The following is a 20,427-nucleotide window of genomic DNA, read 5'->3' as shown; positions in this document are numbered from 1 at the left end:
CCATCACCTGTTTTCTTTAAACATGTACTTGCAAGGAAGCTCCGTAGAAATGAATGAAAATCACTGCACAATACCTAAAAATTAAAGGCTATTAAATATAAACTGTGTCTGTGATGTGACAGAATGGTACCTCTTCCTCAGAAATGTAAGACCATGATCGCGGAGTCAGAAAAGGATATATTTTCTGTTTCAAAATATTTAAAAATTATTTACTACATTTATTCCATCTTATGATTATGGCTGTTTCTTTCTCTGCTTTCTAAATGGGTCTATTACAGAGAATATAGAAAAGCAGAAGGAACAGTGGAATGGATAGTAGGAGAGAAAATAAAATTAAGTGATAAGACAGGAATTCTTTTGAATAATACTCAGTAATAATGAGATCAGTATGGTAACGTTTACTGCCTGGTGCTTAGCTGTAGAAAACATAACAGTGGGAGTACAGACAAGAAGCTTGAAGGGGCCAAATGAAAAAGTAACTAAAGTAGACATTCTTCTGTAAGTATACTTTCTGACTATCAGTAGATGTACTTACCAGTTATGAAGGTATCTGAAGATTTGTTTCACAGTAATGCTAAAGAACGTTGGTGCTCTATTTTATTTTTTTTTTAATAAAAGATGCCAGAATCGTCTTTTTTTTGTTTTTAATGTTTATTTAGTTTTGAGAGACCACATGTGCGAGTGGGGGATGGACAGAGAGAGAGAGAATCCCAAACAGGCTCCACGCTGTCGGCACAGAGCTCGACACAGGGCTTGAGTTCACGAACCGTGAGATCGTGACCTGAACCGAAATCAGATACTCAACCATCTGAGCCGCCCAGGCACCCCCAAACATTGCTGTTTTATAATATGAATAAAATATAGCTTCCCCCAATAGTTCCATTCCTTATGTGCTTACTGTATAATTGAGGAATGTAGAAAAATAAAATACAAAACTTCTGGATATCCTCAAAACGTATCTTTAGGAACAGTTGCGGTACTCTTGAAACTGAGCTGCTTTAAGAAGTAATTAGGAAATAAGTTTGTACTAAGTTGAACGTGGTCGAAAAGTCAGTAGTATGACTGGTAATGTTAAGTTTTTGATAATGTGATGTGGGCTTACCTCCTGTCCTGTTAGCTTTCAGAATAAATCGAATGTAAAGACAGGCCTTTCCCCATGTTAAAAACGGTGGTCACGAAAAGGTAAAAATAGATCCACAAGGCTGTTGCTAGTTCTAAAAGGGAGATTGACAGAGGGAGGGGGAGGTGGAGGAGGGAGGGCAGGAGAGAAGGGGAAGGGTTCGGAGTCCCAGGGAGAGAGAGAACTTGAGTAAGTTTCATTACTTATGTAGAAGGGTGTCTCAAATTGTGTATTCAACATTTCATCTACTCTGCGTGATGTTAACTTTGTCTTAGAGGCTTATATGTTAAGTTTTATAGGTGCTTATTGGAGACTGGATATGATACAAATAATCTAAGAATTTACACACTGTATCACGTGGATGAATCACTGTTTGTAATAAAGCTGTCAACTGTATCGGTATCAGTTATCAGTTCTGAAATGTCAGTGATTTTATACATCATTTTCTTTGCTTCTGTTGTCAGTTCTGTGTCCATCAGTGCCATTTACAATGTTAATACAAGGATACATCTTCCTGTTATTCACTCATTAAGTCATCTTGAGTGCTATTCTGATGGTCAGTACTGGACCCAGACCTGAAACAATGGTGGATTTGGGAAGAACATGCCGGTTGGAGCCCTCTCCCGTACCCCACGTCTTTTACTGGGGACAGTTACCTGTTCGTATTTGGGAGCTAAGAGAAGTTCATTTTTGGTGACTGTGTAATCAATTTATTTTGAAAGTATAAGTACAGATCAATTTCTAGTGTTTTTCCACCCCAAAAGTTATTTCTGGAGTATTATTTGCTAATTGAAATTTTAACTTGGTGTGCTGTTTTTCCTTGAGTTGATTATACTTCTTCTTTTCTTTAAGGTAAAGTGCAAGTTAAGAGTTCAGACATACAAGTTGGAGACCTCATCATAGTGGAAAAGGTTGATGCATTTTTAATATATTTTAGACGTGTGTATGCCGGTGATTAACATTTAGCCTGATTGCAGTAACTTTGAATCTAAAGGAAATTGTATGAGACAGTTATTTTAAGTCTTAACATCTTTTATAAGGTAGGATATATATGAAGAAAAATCTAGTTTGTTTTTGCTTCAGTACATTTCATTGTGTGCAGGTGAAATCATATCTTGTCTAAAAACAAGACCTGTGTTAACTGCTTAATATTGTATTACTAGAATTATTTCATTTGATGAAAAAACTGTATTAGTTAGAACCTGTTTATAATAGAATATGTCTCGTTTTCTAAAACTTCCTATTATAGATAGATATATTACACATAAGAATTGCATATTCTTACGGTTTAGAATGTACCTTAAAGAAGGGAGGGTCCATGGAAGTCAGAGAATATCGGGAAGAAACGGCTCAGGTCTGTGGAGGCGGCAGCCGCGCAGAAAGCCTGTCAGTGTCAGTGGCGGAAGCTGCCAGCGGCCTGGGGTGAGCTGACTTCCTGTGGGGGGGTGCTTCTGCCCACATCCCTGAGTAATGGCCACTGAGCAGGTAGCCTCTCTGTTTTTTTCAAAGGCTCTAGGACAACTTTTATTTTATTTTTAAAACAATTTTTAATGATTTTTGAGAGAGAGACAGAGACAGAGTATGAGCAGGGGAGGGGCAGAGAGGAGACAGAATCCGAAGCAGGCTCCAGGCTCCGAGCCGTCAACACAGAGCCCGACGCAGGGCTCGAACTCACGAACGGCGAGATCGTGACCTGAGCCGAAGTCAGAAGCTCAACTGGTTGAGCCACCCGGGCGCCCTTAGAACAACTTTTAAAAAGTGTCGCAGGAAAAGTTGTAATAAGGCCTCTTACAAGAGCAGTCTGAGCCCTCGGTGCCAGCTGGCACCCGGGCCACGCACCCAGCCTGAGCCATGTTGTGGAGGGGTTGAGTACCAAAAGGCCTTTCTCCTCAAGACCAGAGTGGGCTTTCTCTTGCTGCTTTCATCTCTACATCGGCCATGTTTTGAGGTCTGCTTGTTTGATTTCACAAAAAGGATTAAAATTGAACATACTGATTTGCAACTCGTGTGTGTAGTGTTTGGTCATGTGGACGTTGTAAGTCACTAGCTTTGATCCGCGGTTAGATTTTCAGATGGTGTCTTTGTCCTCCTCTTACAAAGCGCTGTGTGCATATCCTTATACACACACCTCTTCGCGCTTCTGTAGGGTAAATGCTGATGACAGATGACTGAGCCAAATGAGAGTCAGCTGCCAGTGTCCAATACCTCACCCTTTCTGTGGTCAGGCACCTGGGTCCTCGCTCCGGGTCCCTCTCAGGGCTGTAGTCAGCCAGGTGGCCATCGCCTCCAGCTCGTGGGGGCTTGTTGGCAGGTTCAGGGCCTTGGTTCCATGAGCTTTTGGCCGGAAGGAGGCCGCCTTCGTTCCCGGCCACAAGGTGGGAAGGCTGGGGGTCCTCCACAGGGCAGCTCCCGGTGGCCCGTCGGGACAAAAGTGGGTAGCCAGCAGCATGGATTGCGGGCTGGGACCTGTGCCGGCAGTGACACCCGTCGCGTCTTGTTTCCTTCTCAAGAGGCTGCGTGGTGTTGATGGTGGTGTTTAGGGAGCAGAGAGAGTCTCTGTGGATCGGGGAGCACCGCTTGGCCTTGTCATTGCTCCGTGTCTCATTTCCTTTGCTCTCTTGTTATTCACGTTCTCCTTCCCTCTCCTGCCAGAGTTGATGGACTGTTGCGCTCTTCAGTGCTCCCATTTTTACTGAGTAGCGTGAGTCCTTCTTGGCCACGTTGTGTGTGCTCACCTCTTCTGTCCTGTGGATGGATGTGAAGGTGGACGTCGAGATCAACGTGGGGGCGTTCCCCTTGGGCCTCTCTCTGGCCTCCCAGGTGTATTCTCCATCTGTGAGAGACGGATGAGGGACATGGGCCTTTGTCGACATCCAGGAAAAGGTTTTACGGTAATGGGGTAGCTGCCCATCTTCTGTTCTGTCACTGCGGTGTTCCACGGGTAGCGCAGTGTGGGTGTCCCTGCAGCGTTCCACGGGCAGAGCAGTGTGGGTGGCGCTCCCAACACCAGATTGGTATTATTACACAAGCATGTGTACGGCCCCTTCTCTACCCTGATGTTGAGAGATTCGGTAGCAGAGCTACAGGAAGAACTTCTAAAATATTTTCACTCATCTTCAGGAAATGTTACACACTAAAAAATAGGGGTGACACCTGTACCTGATTTAGTTTTTTTACATTGCCAATTTTACACCTACTTTCACATAAAAATTTTCCACATATTTTAGTTACTTAAAAAACTTGAATAGTTAGAGTCTTGAGACAAAATTTCTCATAATTGCTATGAAGTGATAAGTTTTTAGTAGTGAATTTATTTATTTATTTTTTTTTTAAATTTTTTTTTTTTCAACGTTTTATTTATTTTTGGGACAGAGAGAGACAGAGCATGAATAGGGGGAGGGGCAGAGAGAGAGGGAGACACAGAATCGGAAACAGGCTCCAGGCTCCGAGCCATCAGCCCAGAGCCCGACGCGGGGCTCGAACTCACGGACCGCGAGATCGTGACCTGGCTGAAGTCGGACGCTTAACCGACTGCGCCACCCAGGCGCCCCTTTAGTAGTGAATTTATATTTGTTAAACCAACTTTGTGGCTTTTTTAGGGATAAAAGTTTTTGTCTTACTGACTGACTAACCGTCATAAGGAAATGGCAATGATACGGTAGCAAATGGTTTTGTCTTTTTACTTTTTATTTAAGGATTCTGGAAATACCTGTCACTAACCAGAAAGTTACTTCTCTGTTATTTGACCATATTGCTACGTAGAAATCAATCCTTGGATACTTCCTTGGTGGATGTTACGTTGGAGGGTAGCTCTTCTAATTCTGTATCCTGATGTGGAATTACACTTCGTATATGGATAGTCATTGTGTAGATATCTGAGGTACGCTGATCGAGTTTGGCCCGGTGCTGCAGATGCTGGGAGTCGTGCAACTCACGGGAGAGCAGCAGCCGGGCGCAGTGGGCAAGGGGAGATGTGGGCTTCAACGCCAGATGGATCTGGGTGTAAACTCCCAGTTCTCCAGCCTCAACCCCTCCCAGGAGCAGCATCTCTTTGATGTACACTTGGAAAGCGGTAGGCTAGATCCATTCAGAGTCAGGGTCGGGTTATGCACGCAGGGCAGTTGTTGTCTCCTGGCTGAACAAGGAACCAACCCTCCTAAGAAGTATCTAAAATTTTAGACAGACATGTCAATTTAAATATTAATACTTGAGGAATGTGTCAGGCAGGTAACTGTTTGTAACAAGAGACTTTTAAGAGTTGAGGGTTGTCCAGGTCACTGTCCGGGTCCTAACACCCGACTCTGAAGCCCGAGTGTTTGGGAAGGATCCAGAGGACACAAGCAGGATCGAAGTTGACACTGTTGTTGAGTCCTTCTTCTACTCAACCAAAATGAGCAAGAAAAGAATATCTTCTTTTTTTGCACAGCTGAATTGAAAGACAGTTTCTTTATCCTATTTTTTTAAGGTAATGCAATTTAATAAGTATTTTCAACAATTTTACCAAGTATTACAATGTATATTTTAATACCCAGAACAGACACGACAAAAACTATGCAGAGGGAGACAGTCTGAGATGCTGTAAATAAACTAAGATGGGCTCCTGAACAGGTTTCAGGTAACACACCAGAAGGCAAGAAATTAGAAACGGAGGAGTGAATACCAGGGGAATCCTGACAACAGAAAACAGATCATAAAATGCAGACTTCTGTAATGTGTCAGTAATTCATGTTCATTGTGAACCGTCTAAATATACCAATCCAGAGACAGGCAGAGTGGATGAAGAAAGGAGGCCCAGCCATGCGCTTCTCACAAGGAATTCAAATCCAGTGACACGGGTAGGATAAAAGGAGGTAAAAGAATGGAAAAGGTACACATCGCATAAAATTAATCGGAAGTAGGAGGGGCTGAGTTAATATCCAGTGAAGGATAGCTCAGAGCAAAGAAAATTATTAGAGATGGGGAGACCTCACGTAATATTAACAGAGTTATCCATCAGGAAGACGAGACGGTCCTGAAGTTGTACTCACCAGACAACAGAACCACAGAATACACAAATCAAAAATTGTTGGACCTGAACAAAGGAAAAAGATCCACAGTTCTGAGTGAGAACTTCAGCCCCACCCTCTGAGCATCAGACAGAAGTGGTGGGCCAAGCGTCGGCACTGACAGAGAAGATCCCCACTGAGTCTGCCAGCGAGATCTGACTGACAAATGCAGGCCGCTCTACCCGACAGTAGGAAGACACACATTTATTTCAAGTCGCATCAAGTTTCAACATGCACCAGTTAAAGCAGATCCATAAAAGAAACCTCAAGAAAATGAAAAGAATTTGAAATCATACAGCGTGTTGTTTCATCATGGTAGAGTCAAATTAGAAATTGACAACAGAAAGACAACAGGAGAACTCTAAAATAGGTGAAAAGTAAACAGTGTACTTTAAGTATGGAATCTAGGAAACAAAATGCAACTGTGTGAAAGTGGAATTTCAACATTCAAAATACATGGTATGCACGTGCGGCGGTGCTGAGTGGGAATTTTGTAGTCGTCAACACCTACGTTAGAAGGACGTCAAAGTCTCAAGTTAACGGTCTGAGTCCCTGGCTCAGGAGACTAGAAGAGCAGAATTAAAGCAATGTATGCGGAAGGAAGTAAATATAAGAGCAGGTCAGTGAAACAAGACAGTAAATCAGTGAAAGCAAAAGCTGGTTCTTCTAGACAAATTAATAAAACCGATAAACCTCTCCCAGGAGTGATAAAAATGAAGAGCAGTGACACAAGTCACCAGTCTCCGTAGTGACACAGGGGACATTACTGCTGATCCCAGGCCATCGAAAGGAGAATCACGGATTCCCACCGAGAGCTGTACGCTCCCTAGCACACCAGCTTCGACGAAAGGGACCACTTCTTCCGAAACCACAAACCATCAAAACAGTCAAAATGGAACAGGTAATGTGATGGTTCTACAAACAGTAAGGAAGTGGAGTTAGTAATTTAAAATCTCTGAGAAAGGGGCGGCTGGCTGGTCCAGTCGGAAGTGTGTGTGACTCTTGATCTTGGGGGTGTAAAGATTACATAAATAAAATTAAAACAAATAAAAATGACGTTACCATCGGTGTTTCAGTGACTGCGATGGGGACTGCGATGGGGATGAGAGGAAATTGCTTTGAGGCTGGCACCGATGAATAGAAAATGCGTGTCATACCTGTGATAAACTGCAGTTGTTTTTTTAAAAATTTTTTTTTTTTCAACATTTATTTATTTTTGGGACAGAGAGAGACAGAGCATGAACGGGGGAGGGGCAGAGAGAGAGGGAGACACAGAATCGGAAACAGGCTCCAGGCTCTGAGCCATCAGCCCAGAGCCCGACGCGGGGCTCGAACTCACCGACCGCGAGATCGTGACCTGGCTGAAGTCGGACGCTCAACCGACTGCGCCACCCAGGCGCCCCTAAACCGCAGTTGTTAAAAAACATAAAATCTCTGAGAAGGAAGTATCTAAGTCCAGATGTTTCCACTGAAGAACTCCTTGAAACCTTTAAAGAAGACTTTGCATCATTTTTGCATGGTAGTTTCCAGAAAATAGTGGAGGATGGATGGAGCATTAGGAGTCCAGTGTTACGCTCATACCAACACAAGACAGTACAGCAAAAGAAAACTACAAATAATGTGCATATACACACAGACATCCTTAGGAAAACAGTTGCCGATGGATATCAGCAGTATAGAGAAAAACGGCACATCAGGACAGAGTGGACGTTATTCCGAGTATCTAAGGCTGGTTCAGCGTTCTAAAAGCACCAGATGTAGTCTACCCTGTTAACAAACTAAAAAAAAAAAAAAAAAATATCAGTTGATGTAGGAAAAACATTTGGGTAAATCCAACACACAGTCATAATAAAAACTCTCCACAGCCTGGATTAAACAGTTAATTAAAAAGCACCTATAAATATGTCTAGTCAAGATCACACTTAATGGTGAAAGTCTGAATGCCTCTCCTTTCAGATTGGGAGTAAGTCCAGGATGTTTGCTCTTACCACTGTTTTTTTTTTTTTAATTTTTTTAAATTTTTTTTTTTTTTAATTTCTTGAGAGAGAGACAGACAGACAGACAGACAGACAGACAGTGTGAGTCGGGGAGGGGCAGAGAGAGAGGGAGACACAATCCGGAGCAGGCTCCAGGCTCCGAGCTGTCAGCATAGAACCCAATGCGGGGCTTGAACTCACAAACTGCAAGACCATGACCTGAGCCAAAGTCAGACACTTAACTGACTGAGCCACCCAGGCACCCATGCTCCTACCAGTCTTAACTCGACTAACATTTCTAGCCACGTAGAATAAGGCAGGTAAAGCAAATGAAAGGAATTCAGGTTGGAGAGGAAGAAATAAAAAATGTCCCTATTTGCAGATGACATGATTGTGTGTGTGGACAATCCCAACAAATCTATGAAAACCTCCTGGAACTAATGATAATGAGTAGATTTAGCAAAGTGGCTGATTATAAGATCACCACTCAAATACCAATCCCATTTCCAACATGTGGAAACAAATTAAAAATAAAGTCGCTTTATAATAAATCACTACTATGAAAACTAAATCTTAGGTATGACTGAAAATGACAGTGTGTTCATGAAAGTAATCAAAGATACTGTGGATTTGGATTGGAATATTCCAGTTTTCCTCAAATTGAATATAGGTTTAATATAATTTCCATTAAAATCTCAGCAAGATTTTGTTTTTTTGTGTTCATTTTTTACATACAAAATAAGCTTATTGTGAAAGCCATTTGTGAAGGCTGAGATAGCAAAGCAGTGCTGGTGAGGAGAATAACGCGAGAAGGGTGACTTCCTGGTGTTGAGGCGCATGACCGAGCCCAGCGTGTAGGAAGGGGAGAAATCGAGATCGGTGGAACATTCTGGAGAACCCAGAAATAGATACACCCAAAATGCTCAAGTGAGTTTTGACAAAGTGCAAAAGCAATTAAAATGGAGAAAGGTTGGCCTTTCAACCAATGAGCTGGAACTAGTGGACGTCCAGGGTTTAAAAAAACGAACCCAATCTGAATGTTACACATTATAGAGGTATTAAATCAAAATGGATCATGACTTCAAGTGAAAAATGTGTAAGTGTGAAACTTCGGAAGAAAAACATCGGAGAGAATACTCCAAATCTAGGGTAGGACACTGGTGTTTAGACTTGATGCCAAAAGCATGATGCGGAGAAGAAAAATAACGATAAGTTGCATCTCATTAAGATAAAGGATTTGTGCTTGTGAAAGAACACGTGACTACGATGAAAACAGGCTAAAAGGCCCAGAAGGAGACGTCTGTAAACCACATGGCTGATAGATTTGTGTATCTAGAGTATGTGAAAACCCAGCAGTACGAAGAATCAAGTGAGAAAGCGAACTGAAGACGGAGGAGATGTGTCTCCAAGAAGATTATAGCTGGAGAATGAGCAGGAGAGGGTACCCAGCGTCATCAGTAATCTGTGAATGCAAGTGACCGCACCGTGACGTCTCCGTGCACACACAGCACAGCGGCTACAATGAAAACTGGTAACAACACCAGGTGCTAGCAACGATGTGAAGAAAGGCCACTCATACATTTCTAGTGGGAACATCAAATGTTACACTTACCCTAGAAAATCAATAGACAGTCTCTTAAAAAATTTAATATGCAACTGTGGTATGGCCCAGCGGTTGAACTCTTGGACCTCTTATCACAGAGAAATGTTAATTTGAATTGGCACAAAAGGCCATCCATGAATGTTTATGCCTGTATCATTCATAATTGCCAAAAATCACAAACCAGATATCCTGAATGGGTGATGGTCGGAGGAACAGTTGTACATCGTACCAGGGTCTATGATGTTAAGAAAACACGGGTCTCTGCTCCTGTGTTGCTCATAGTCTTGAAGGGAGGGAAAAATAAAAAGTATCCATGATTGTTTAACACTCTTTATGAGTGCTTCACAGAAAATAAAACAGGGTAAGGGACTAAAGAGTAATGGCCTGAAGTGAAATTAAGGGAAAAAATTCCATTACAGTAGCATTAAAAAGAATAAAATACTTACAAACAAAATTATTGTTAAGAATCAGCTTAGCAGGGGCACCTGGTGGAGTGGGATGGGGGATGTATTTGGGTGGGTGCTTTTTTGATCCGGTACTGCCAGTGAGATTCTTCCATTTTGTTGTGTGTTCATGGTTTGCTCTTCTCGTTGTTACGCAGTGTGCCCTTTGTCCATCCTACCGTTAGTGCATATCTGGGCAGCTTTTAGTTTTGCCTGTTAGAAGTGATAATTGTGCACACAGTGCTAGTGTATATATGCCTAAGGAGTGGGATTGCAGGGCATGGGGGATACATATACTCCACTTTAGTGGATACTGCAAGTAACCTTGCAAGGCAGTGTACCACGTTCTCCTCTAGTGGGCGGTGCAGTGCGTAAGAGTTCCGGATGCTTCACGTGTTTGTCAACACTTGGCATTGTCAACCCTGTGCATTTTGCATTTCCAGTATGTGTGTGGTAGTGATGGTTTTAATATGCATTTCCTTGAAGAGTAACAAAATTGCATACCTTTTCATATGCCTTTGGATACCTTTCTTGTTTGGGAAGAGCCTATTGAAATCATTTGCTATTTTTCTTCTAAGTTATCTTTTCTTTTCTTATCAGGTTTTAGGCCTTTAGGTATTCCGGTTGGGGGGTCTCTTATTAGTGATAATGTTGCAAATAATATTTTCCTCCCTGGTGTGCTTTGTTAAACAGATATTCTTAATTTTGATGAAGTCTATTTTATTAATCTTCTCATTTATAGTTAATTGGGTTTTTGTTTGGTTGGTTGGTTTTTAAAATTTTTGATTGTGAGGAGGAGTCTTGTTAGGTTTGGTAGGGACCCTACCAAAAAATTGTCAAAATATTCTGTATTTTAGGAGCTTTATCGCTTTGACTTTGACATTTAGAAATTCATTCGGGATAGATTCACTCGGGATAGATTTTTATGTTTTGACTGTTACAGAAATTTGGTATTCTTTCCCATCATCTTCTGTAGATATCTGTTTCTCAACACTTTTCCTTATTGGTCTGCAGTGGCACCTTTCTCGTTAACCTGGTGTTCATGAACACGTGGGCCAGCCTTCTGTTGTCTCTGCGTGTATGTCAGTAGAAGTGTCTGTCGAGGTGGAAAACCGTTTTGTTGTAATTGCTCTAGTCTGATACTTTAGTTTTATTATACCGTAGACTCAGCCTCCTTGTTTCTCACATTTGTCTTGTTCATTCTCGGCCTTTGTATTTCCCGGTAAATACTGGGAATATCTGTCAGTTCCTCCCAAAAAACGTGTTAAGATTTTCATTGGGTTTGTGTTAGATCAGTTGATGGCCACCTGACATCTTTGTGTTCTGATTTTGGTACAGGATGTGTTCTGTGTTACGTAGGTTTTGTTTAACTTCTCTCAGTAATGTTTGATAGTTTTTTCGTTTACAGAACTTGACTTGCTCTGCATCTTTTATTAGTTATAGTCTAACATTTGCTTTTCTTTTTACTGAAATGCACATATTTAAAAAAAACTTTCTTGCTGATCATTACATATATATATACATATATATATATATATACATACATATATATATACTTGTTTTCTGTGTCATTAATTTTTGCTTTGTATTTGCTTACATCCTTGTACCTCGTTTGGGGCTCATTGGCTTTTGTCACCCTGCTTTCAAGTGGATATTCAGATTCTATTCTTAGCTTCCCTTCTCCATTGTGTGCATTTAACTGTATACATTTTCCTCTTAACGTTTCCCTTTGGCATTGGGAGCACGGTTCCATACGCTCTGCTGTGTTGCATTTTTATCGTTCAGCTAAAAATATCTTCTGACTTCCATCGTGATTTCCTTTTTGACCTAAGACTTCTTTAGATCTCAGTACTTGACAGCTTTATCCCACAGCGCGGTGTTCTCAGCCTAACAACTTCTGTTTGTTTGTATTGCCTGCTCGCTTTGCTTGTATTGCTTGCTTCCTCTACTTTATCAGGTCTCAAAAAATATAAGTACTTTAGGATGTTATGTGAAATGTTCTTTACTATATATTTTTCTTAGTTTGATACAGCTTTCCTAATTGATAGAATGGTTAGCAATGATTAAATAAATGTATTAATAGTGAATTCTTGTAAAAGTTTTTATATGCTATATAGTACTTTTGAGATTTTGTCCTTTTCTGCTTTATAAAAGAATCTCTGTCAAATTTGTGGGGGTTTCGTTTGTTTGCTCGGTAGTACATTTATTTATAATATGTAGTAAATAGTTTATTTATGGTATTTTCTGTTTTGTGTTAGGCCTTGGAACCCTACCCTCCCTTCCCAGGGTTTTTTAGTCTAATAGGGAGGACATAACTTTTTCTAGGGCAGAAACTTCTGTCTTGTATGCACAAGTTCAGATAAGAAAGAGGCCAAAGAAAAGGCAATATGTAACACTTTTCAGAAATGGAGTAGGTTTCAGGTCTTCACAAATGCTATTTTCATGGTTTGTTAATAGGGAAAAATGGTAAAAAGTCTAACTAAAAAATGAATTTGAATATCAATTATACAAATTGTTATACAAATCATTAATGTTAATTGCTTCAGTATAAATTTTATTATAACATTTTTTTAGATAGTTTCTGCTAGCTATTTCTACTTTGTAATGGAATGGTGTTACTTTATAAACTTGCATATGTATAATTAGTATTTTATATTACTCTCTGCAGAATCAAAGAATTCCATCGGACATGGTATTTCTGAGGACGTCAGAAAAAGCAGGTATTTCTATGTGTATTTAAATTGCTGATCATTTAGTATTTTAGGAGTTTGATTTTCATTTTGAAAGATAAAAACTTATTCTTACAGAAAAGTTTTCTTTGAATGGTAATACATTAAATTCATTAATTCTAAATCACATTTAACTGCTGATATTTCACACGATCTTTACTATTTATGTTTATTAACAAAAGATAATCCTATCACAACCTTTATATCAAATGAGTGTTTTCATTCACACTTGTATTGATATGTAAGTAATTAAATAATGTTGCTTGAAATCTGATTGCCGTTCTGTATTTGCAGTGTTGTTAATTCAGCAAACACGTATTGACCACTTCCTGTGTGCCAGGCAATACTTGTCACGTAGGATCCAAAGGGAGCAAGACTGTTTTGTTCCCTTCTAAGCAGTCGTGTGGATGGACATACCTTGCCAGTAGTACTGTGATTATATAGATAATATGGTTAGAAGATGTGTAGGGGGATCCTGAGAGGAAGCAGACCGTTGCTTAGGTCTGAAGCTTAGTTGAAGGCGCTTCACAGGGTAAATGATTATTTCTGTGACTGAGCTTTCCCCAGTCAGAAGCAGGTGGAAAAGGGCTAAGGAGATGGCAGCCTCATGCGGTCGAGGGGGAAACCTGTACGCTGGGAATCAGGAGACCTGAAGCCTGGTCTGCTCCGGCCAGTTCTGAATCACGCGCGCCAGCCACGTGGTCACACACCGTTTCATCGTATCTGAAACGATGGGAGGCCTCTCAAGTAATGCCCAAGGTCCTTCTGTCTCACATTTCTGACTTTGTTGAATAAATGAGCAGTATTTTTCTAGGAAGCTCAGCATATGTATTATTTGTAGTGTGAAACCTAGAAAGGACAAAGTTAAATTTTAGAGTTGTTAATTTAGTTGTTCTTTTTCTTTTCTTTTTCTTCCTTTTCTTTCTAAGTAATCTCTATATCAAACGGGGGGCTCGAACTTACATTCCCGAGATGGAGTTGGCATGCTCCACCCACTGAGCCATGCCCCAACAACTTTCTTTTAAGTTTATTTACTTAAGTAATTTCTGCAGCCAGCGTGGGGCTTGAACTCAACGACCCTGAGATCAAGCCAGGTGCTAGAGTTGTTAGCTTAGGGTTTTCTTCATATGTAAACAGCTTTTTTTTAAAGGGACATTTTAAGTCCCGAGAAAGAAAATGTTTTCTCACCCACTGTAGTTACGGTTATTTACGTTGTAACGCGAGGCTGCCGTTGACGCCAGAGTGCGGCTGCTTCTCCTGGGCACGTACACTTGATCCGTTTACCTTATTGTGTGTTCCTTCCTGCGGTCTGGTTCTCCCCGCCAGCGGACCGGGGAGCGGCTCTTCGGTCCGTTTCCCTGTCTTCGCAGAAACACAGCCAGGCCCCTTTCCTGCCCAGTGTGATGGGGCTGTGCCCTGGTGTCTGGCCGAAGGAGGACGGCTGGCAGCCACGTGGGCTGCTTCCAGGCCTGGCCTCAACCTCCTTTGTAGCCTTGGACCCTTGTCTTCCCAGTGCCGGCTCCGCCGCCGTGGCCGGGGTCGTCTCGGGAGCTGCGTGTTGAAGCCGCCAGCCGGGGTTCACGGAGGCCTGCGGGATTGAGCCCCCTCCCCTCCCCTGACCAAGTGACTCGGAGAGAGCGAGCTGTTTGAGTGCCCCAGCCGCCAGGTTTACCTTTTACGGTAGCCTGTGTCCCCTTAACTCCTGCAGCCGGGGCAGGCGGGTGACGGCTCTGCCCACGCCTTTGCTTCTTGATCGTGTCACCGGGCGTGAGGTTACGGCCTTTCAGGGTTTCCTGGGCGCGTGTGCAGCTCCGCACGGGCCGCTGGCTTCTAGACTCCCAGGAATGTGATGGGAATTTTCAGAGCCTCCTTCAGGTCATCTGATTTTCCCAGTGTTCTTTCAGTTTTCTGGTTAGCTTAGTGTTTACCAGTTTTGTCACCACCCGAGGGAGCCGTGACGTCAGACACCTGCCGCTGACGGGTCTTGACCCACAGCCCAGGGAAAGTGCTGTCGTCAGTGAATGGGCTCCGGGTCGGGTCACGTCCAGGCGAGCCCTGCTTGTCAGGTGATGACAGTTCGCAGGGCGTGGGTTCGAAGGGCCCCAGCTGTGATTGGCCCCCGTCAGGGGCTGCCCGTTTTCTCAGCTACTGTGGAGCCGTGGGGTGGAGGGGGGAGGGTTTGGAAATGGGAGAAATCACGACACTCCCCAGCTGACTCTCGGCTCAGTTTAGCCGTGTTTCTGAAACAGATGCACCTGGGACTGTCGCAAGTCTTTGATCATTCCCCAGAGTTCTGAAAGGGTTGCCTTTGACAGTTTTTACTGATGTTCTCATTGTAGTTATGGAGAAATGGATTTTCGGACATTCTTACACTGCCATCCCTGTTTACATCATCTACTTATGGTTTGTCTTTGTTTCTAAATGTATTTAATATAATGAATAGCAGAAACATTTGTGCCTGAGAGATGCTTTTTTTTTTTCTTCAATTTTTTCTTTTTTTTAAAAATTTTTTTTTTTTTCAACGTTTATTTATTTTTGGGACAGAGAGAGACAGAGCATGAACGGGGGAGGGACAGAGAGAGAGGGAGACACAGAATCGGAAACAGGCTCCAGGCTCTGAGCCATCAGCCCAGAGCCCGACGCGGGGCTCGAACTCACGGACCGCGAGATCGTGACCTGGCTGAAGTCGGACGCTTAACCGACTGCGCCACCCAGGCGCCCCTTCAATTTTTTCTTTTAACGTTTATTCAAGTCTGAGAGATGTTTGAGCTGTCAGCACAGAGCCCGACCCGGGGTTCGAACCCACAAACTGCAAGATCGTGACCTGAGCCGAAGTTGGACGCTTAACCGACTGAGTCACCCAGGCGACCCTGAGAGATGCTTTTATACTAATTACCCTTTGAATGTTTGCGGTGGAAATAATATATGAGAATAAGAACGTTAACCTAGGGGCTCCTGGGTGGCTCAGTTGGGTCGGGGTCCGACTCTTGGTTTCGGTTCAGGTCGTGATCTCATGGTCGTGGGATCAAGCCCTGCCTCTGGGCTCTGTGCTGACAGTGTGGAGCCTGCTTGGGGTTCTGTGTCTCCCTCTCTCTCTGCTCCTCCCCTGTTAGCACACACGCTCTTGTGGTCTCTCTCTCAAAATAAACAAAACAAAACAAAAGAATACTGTCCTAAATATGGAAATGGTGTTTAGATAAATAACTTAAGAGAAATAGATTATACAGTTTGTGTTGGGAGATAAAAGGTGAAGAAAAGCCAGCACTTTGAAGCTGGAAGATAATGAGAAACGTTTATTTTTCAGAGGAGGAAATCTGAGGGTCTTGTTGATGATCACATGACTAACAGCATTTTTAGAAGTGCTTCAGCCTCTGAATGATGTTTTCACTGTATCATTGTTTAGGCAGCAGAACATAGGTAGAATATTAGAGCATTAGGCAAAATGAGATACTCTTTATTAGCTTTGGATGAAGAACATTATATCTAGATTGATGATGTTTTAATTTTTTTTTTTTTAACGTTTATTCGTTTTTGAAAGAGAGAGAGCATGAGCAGGGGAGGGCTAGAAAGAGAGGGAGACCCAGAATCCGAAGCAGGTTCCAGGCTCCGAGCCGTCAGCACAGAGCCTGACGTGGGGCGCGGACCCATGAACCGTGAGATCGTGACCTGAGCTGAAGTCGGACGCCGACTGAACCACCCGGGCGCCCCAGGATTGATGATGTTGTAAAAACATTTTCTTTGCCTCTCCTTTTCCGTTGCATTTCGTGTTGTAGGGACAATTGCCCACTGTGGTGTAATGGTACTTCATATTGTGGAGGTCCTGGATGTCTTTGAGAATCTTAGGAATTAATCAACTTGTTCCCCAGAAAAATGGACACAATTAATATGCATTATGCTAAATTCTTTATTGTTTCACATATTCCTGGAAGGTTATTAATGGATCTGAGTTAGGACCTTACTGTAGTCTGTTTAAGCATACAGTTCTGTTATATTCCTTAGTTTTATTATTTTTCCTATCACACAAATTGTTAAAACCATCGCTAACTATAGATAATGCAGATATTAAAATGTCAGATTGTTATTTCTTGCTGTTTTTCTTCTTTTTGTAAAATGGACCCAGGAGCTTCCCAGCTGGATAAGATGTGTGTCGTAATATTGCTTTAAATCAAGAATTCTCAGGAATTCTTAGAATTTCTTTGGAAGCTCTGTTTCTATGACTTTAAGTAATTACTTTAAGTTTTTGTAATCATCTCATTTTTGAAAGTACACCTATTCAGAATTTTTTGTGTATCTACTGACGCCATTGATACTATTTTATTACTTTGCAGTGTCAGTTCAGAAGAATCTGATAGTAGGTTGTCTGTTATAATAAAAACCTTCCAGCCCTAGCCCGTGGACAAGTCTTCGGTCTCCATGGTGTGTCCGGGCTTGGCCAGGTAAAGCTTGTGTTTGTCAGCACAGCTCAGGGGGCCTGTCTGTGGTGTAGTGACCAGGGACTAACACTGGACGGTCCCTGGGCTGCCGGCTTGATTGTTTAGAATGCAGATGAAGCTGTTGATGGATCTGGGGACTGATGGCTTAAATCCCAATTAATCAATTGCTTCATCACTTTCTTAATTCAGATCAAATATCTCCTGAATGCACACAATTCTTTTAGTGGTATTAAGAGAAATTAATGCTTTGGAACTAATTTTCATCAATCTCTTATAAATGCCAATATCTTTTTCACTTGTCTCCTAAGTGATGACATTATAGTTTAAGTGTTTGGGACATATTTCACTAGCTCAGCTGTCACCTGTTAGTGGGCCAGGGGTAGGTAAATGACACTGTGCTCGTCCACATTCTCTCTTGGTGCTATTCATCTTCCCACTGGCTTAAAAATTTCATGCAGAGTCATTAAGTCCCATAAATGATTTAGAAATTAAGTTTAATGGCAAACGATCTGGTATTACGTATGCAGAGTCAATATCTATTTTTCTTTTGTTGGGCATATACTGTACCCGTCTCTGAGAGCTATTGGATTCGCGAGCTGTTGCAGGCAATCTACTAATATTACAGGATAACTTATCACGGTCTATGACAGACTCCTGTGCTCTGTCTCCTCGTGTCCCAGCAGTTACTTTATCACTACTTGATGCAGCTCTCCTGTGTGACACATGGCCCAGTTGATCTTCATTTGATTGTCATTAAACCTGTCCTTTCCTGTCAGCTCTTGTCAATTAATACAAAATAAAATCAAGTATTCATAAGAAGTCTGTAACAGGATATGAGCAGGCCAGTTTAATAATTCATTTTTGCCGAGCGTTCACTGGCATCCGTCGTAGCTACTGCTTGCTGTTAAACATGATTAGATAGAGTTTGTGTAAGACACGTCAAGTTGGCCGTACTTCTGATTTTGCTACAGTTCGGTCTCTCTTTTTAAATCATCTCCGTTACCGCAAGGTTAGTAATGTTAACTGTACTCGAAGGTTAGTAAGATGTCTATTGTCTCTAAATTTTTAAAGCAGGATATAATTATTTAATATGAAGCATATCCCTTTTTCTTTAAAGAAAGGCAGCTCTGTTTCTTCCGGTGTTTAATAAGTTCATAGAGATCTAGGTGTTGGTCTCGCTATTTTAGAACCACAGAATATTTGAACTTTAAGACACTAGTGAGTTTCCCTTCTTACTATTTTATATGTTAGAAGTCACACCTAGAGCAGGGCTGTCGGCACGGACGTCTCACGGCACGTGTCAGACAGAACCTAGAGTCCGGTCCCTGCGCAGCTAAATTTATAGCAGGACACACGCATGCACCCGCACGTATATAATCGCACGTACGTTTAAGTTTTGGAAAACTGTCTAACTGTAAAATAAGACCCACTGCAGATTTCCTTGGGCTCGTTTTAGTTGAAATCCGTTCGTACAAAATACCCTCCTTGTGGTAGGTCGTGTGACAGGTAACGCGTAACAATTTGTTTATGTAAAGTGCACGCGATCAGACAAAGGTCTCTTCCAGGAGTCCTCACTTGATACGATGGGTGACTCGGAGAGCGTCTCGCAGCTGTCAGTCTTACCGGGCCTCGGGAGAGGGACTCCGCCTCTGGGGACCCCCTCTGGTCCCGTGGGCAGCACTGATGCCCGTGGCGGAGAGTAGCTAAAAGGACTGCAGGCGTCACTGGTGAAGGGTTTCCGTGGGGCACACCGCAGACGCCGAACGGACTCGTCGGGAGTGCCCCGGCTGGCGGAGGAGAGCAGTGAGAGGGCAGGGAGGTGCTCGTGGTGGCAGAGCGCATCTCCTCCGGGGGCCCGCGGGGCGGTGGGGCTGGCGCACGGCCTGCGGGAGACGTCCTGGACCGAGCTCTGTGAAGACGCACTCTTACCTTTCTGCCTTACCCAGTACCCCAAGCTTGAGGCGTGGTTAGCTAAATCCGGGGTTCCTGCCGTCTGCCACTCACCGACAGGCTTTCCTACACTTGCCCCTAAGTCTTACGAGACGGCCGTGAGGAACATGTGACCTCTCCCGCCGGGCAGGAGAAAGCCTCCGTGAGATGGGGTCGCCGCACGGGGAGCGCTGGTGAGCGAGACGCAGAGCTGGCGCTCGGCCCAAGGCCTGCCCTCCCGGCCGAGGTGAGCCCGGCCTGGGATCGGGAGCCTGCTGGGGCGCCGCCGCCGTCTGGGGCCACATGCGTCTTCGTACAGGCTGCTGAGCCCCTGCCTGCCTCAGGTCACGTGCCGGTGGCTTCCCCCTTCCCCGCCCGGTTCTGAAAACAAGCAGCGTCTCCAGAAGTTCCCAGGTATCCTCGGGGGGCAGAGTCACCCCTGGCCGGAAGGACTAGAGCCTTGTATGTTTCACCGAACACAGTGCCTGAGGTAAGCTCAGCGTTCAGTCATGTGTCTTTCGGGAGCAGTCGTTCTCCCGTTCCTCCGAGAGCTTTCTCAGGAAGAACAGACTGATTCTGTGCAATCTGGCTCCACGGGGAAGCGGCTTCTACTCCACGCCAGCGCAGCCTGGAATCCGGGGACTGGCTCCGCCTCCCCGCCACCGCCAGCCTGAGGCCAGGGCACCGCCCTGCGAGGGGGCTCCACTAATGGCTCACTTCCCCTGGCCCCATGGATGGGCCCTCCCTCTGCTGGCCAGAGCTCTGCTCGCTTTTGACGGGCTGGGAGTAACAGGGCCCCGGCTATTACCCCCGCCGGCTAGCTTGTGGGGCAGAAAGTAACGTGCCCGGAGGAGATGCCACAACCCCTCCAACCCCGGCACCCACGTACAAGCTGCTGTCCCGTTGGCATTTCCCGTGCCTGGGGCGAGAGATCTCTGCAGCTTTCCCTGTGGTGCTGATTGGGAACAGACCTTCTGGGAGTTCGTGCCGAAGGGTCGTGTTGACAACAATGGAGAGCTTGGTGGCCAGTTTTCAGAGGGAGGGTCCCTGATATACACCACCAAGGGACACAGAGCCCAGCGAGAAATTTCACCGCCGGAACCAGGGAAAGAGCCAGGAAGAGTCCCACGGGGTCGCACTCGTCACTGC

General features: G+C 43.7%; 1 protein-coding gene across 1 annotated transcript in view; it reads left to right on the top strand.

Annotated features, from left to right (window-relative positions):
• Positions 1-20,427, top strand: part of ATP9B (ATPase phospholipid transporting 9B (putative)) — a 204,428-nt gene that overhangs the window by 63,447 nt on the left and 120,554 nt on the right. Inside the window, exons 6-7 of the mRNA XM_030336998.1 lie at positions 1,973-2,031; positions 12,856-12,907. Of these exons, the coding sequence (XP_030192858.1) occupies positions 1,973-2,031; positions 12,856-12,907 (111 nt within the window). The remainder of the gene's footprint in view (positions 1-1,972; positions 2,032-12,855; positions 12,908-20,427) is intronic.

The sequence above is a fragment of the Lynx canadensis genome, chromosome D3 (assembly GCF_007474595.2).
Source record: "Lynx canadensis isolate LIC74 chromosome D3, mLynCan4.pri.v2, whole genome shotgun sequence".
Lineage (NCBI taxonomy): Eukaryota > Metazoa > Chordata > Mammalia > Carnivora > Felidae > Lynx > Lynx canadensis.
Note: the sequence above shows the minus strand (reverse complement) of the source record. Positions and strands in the feature narration are given on the sequence as shown.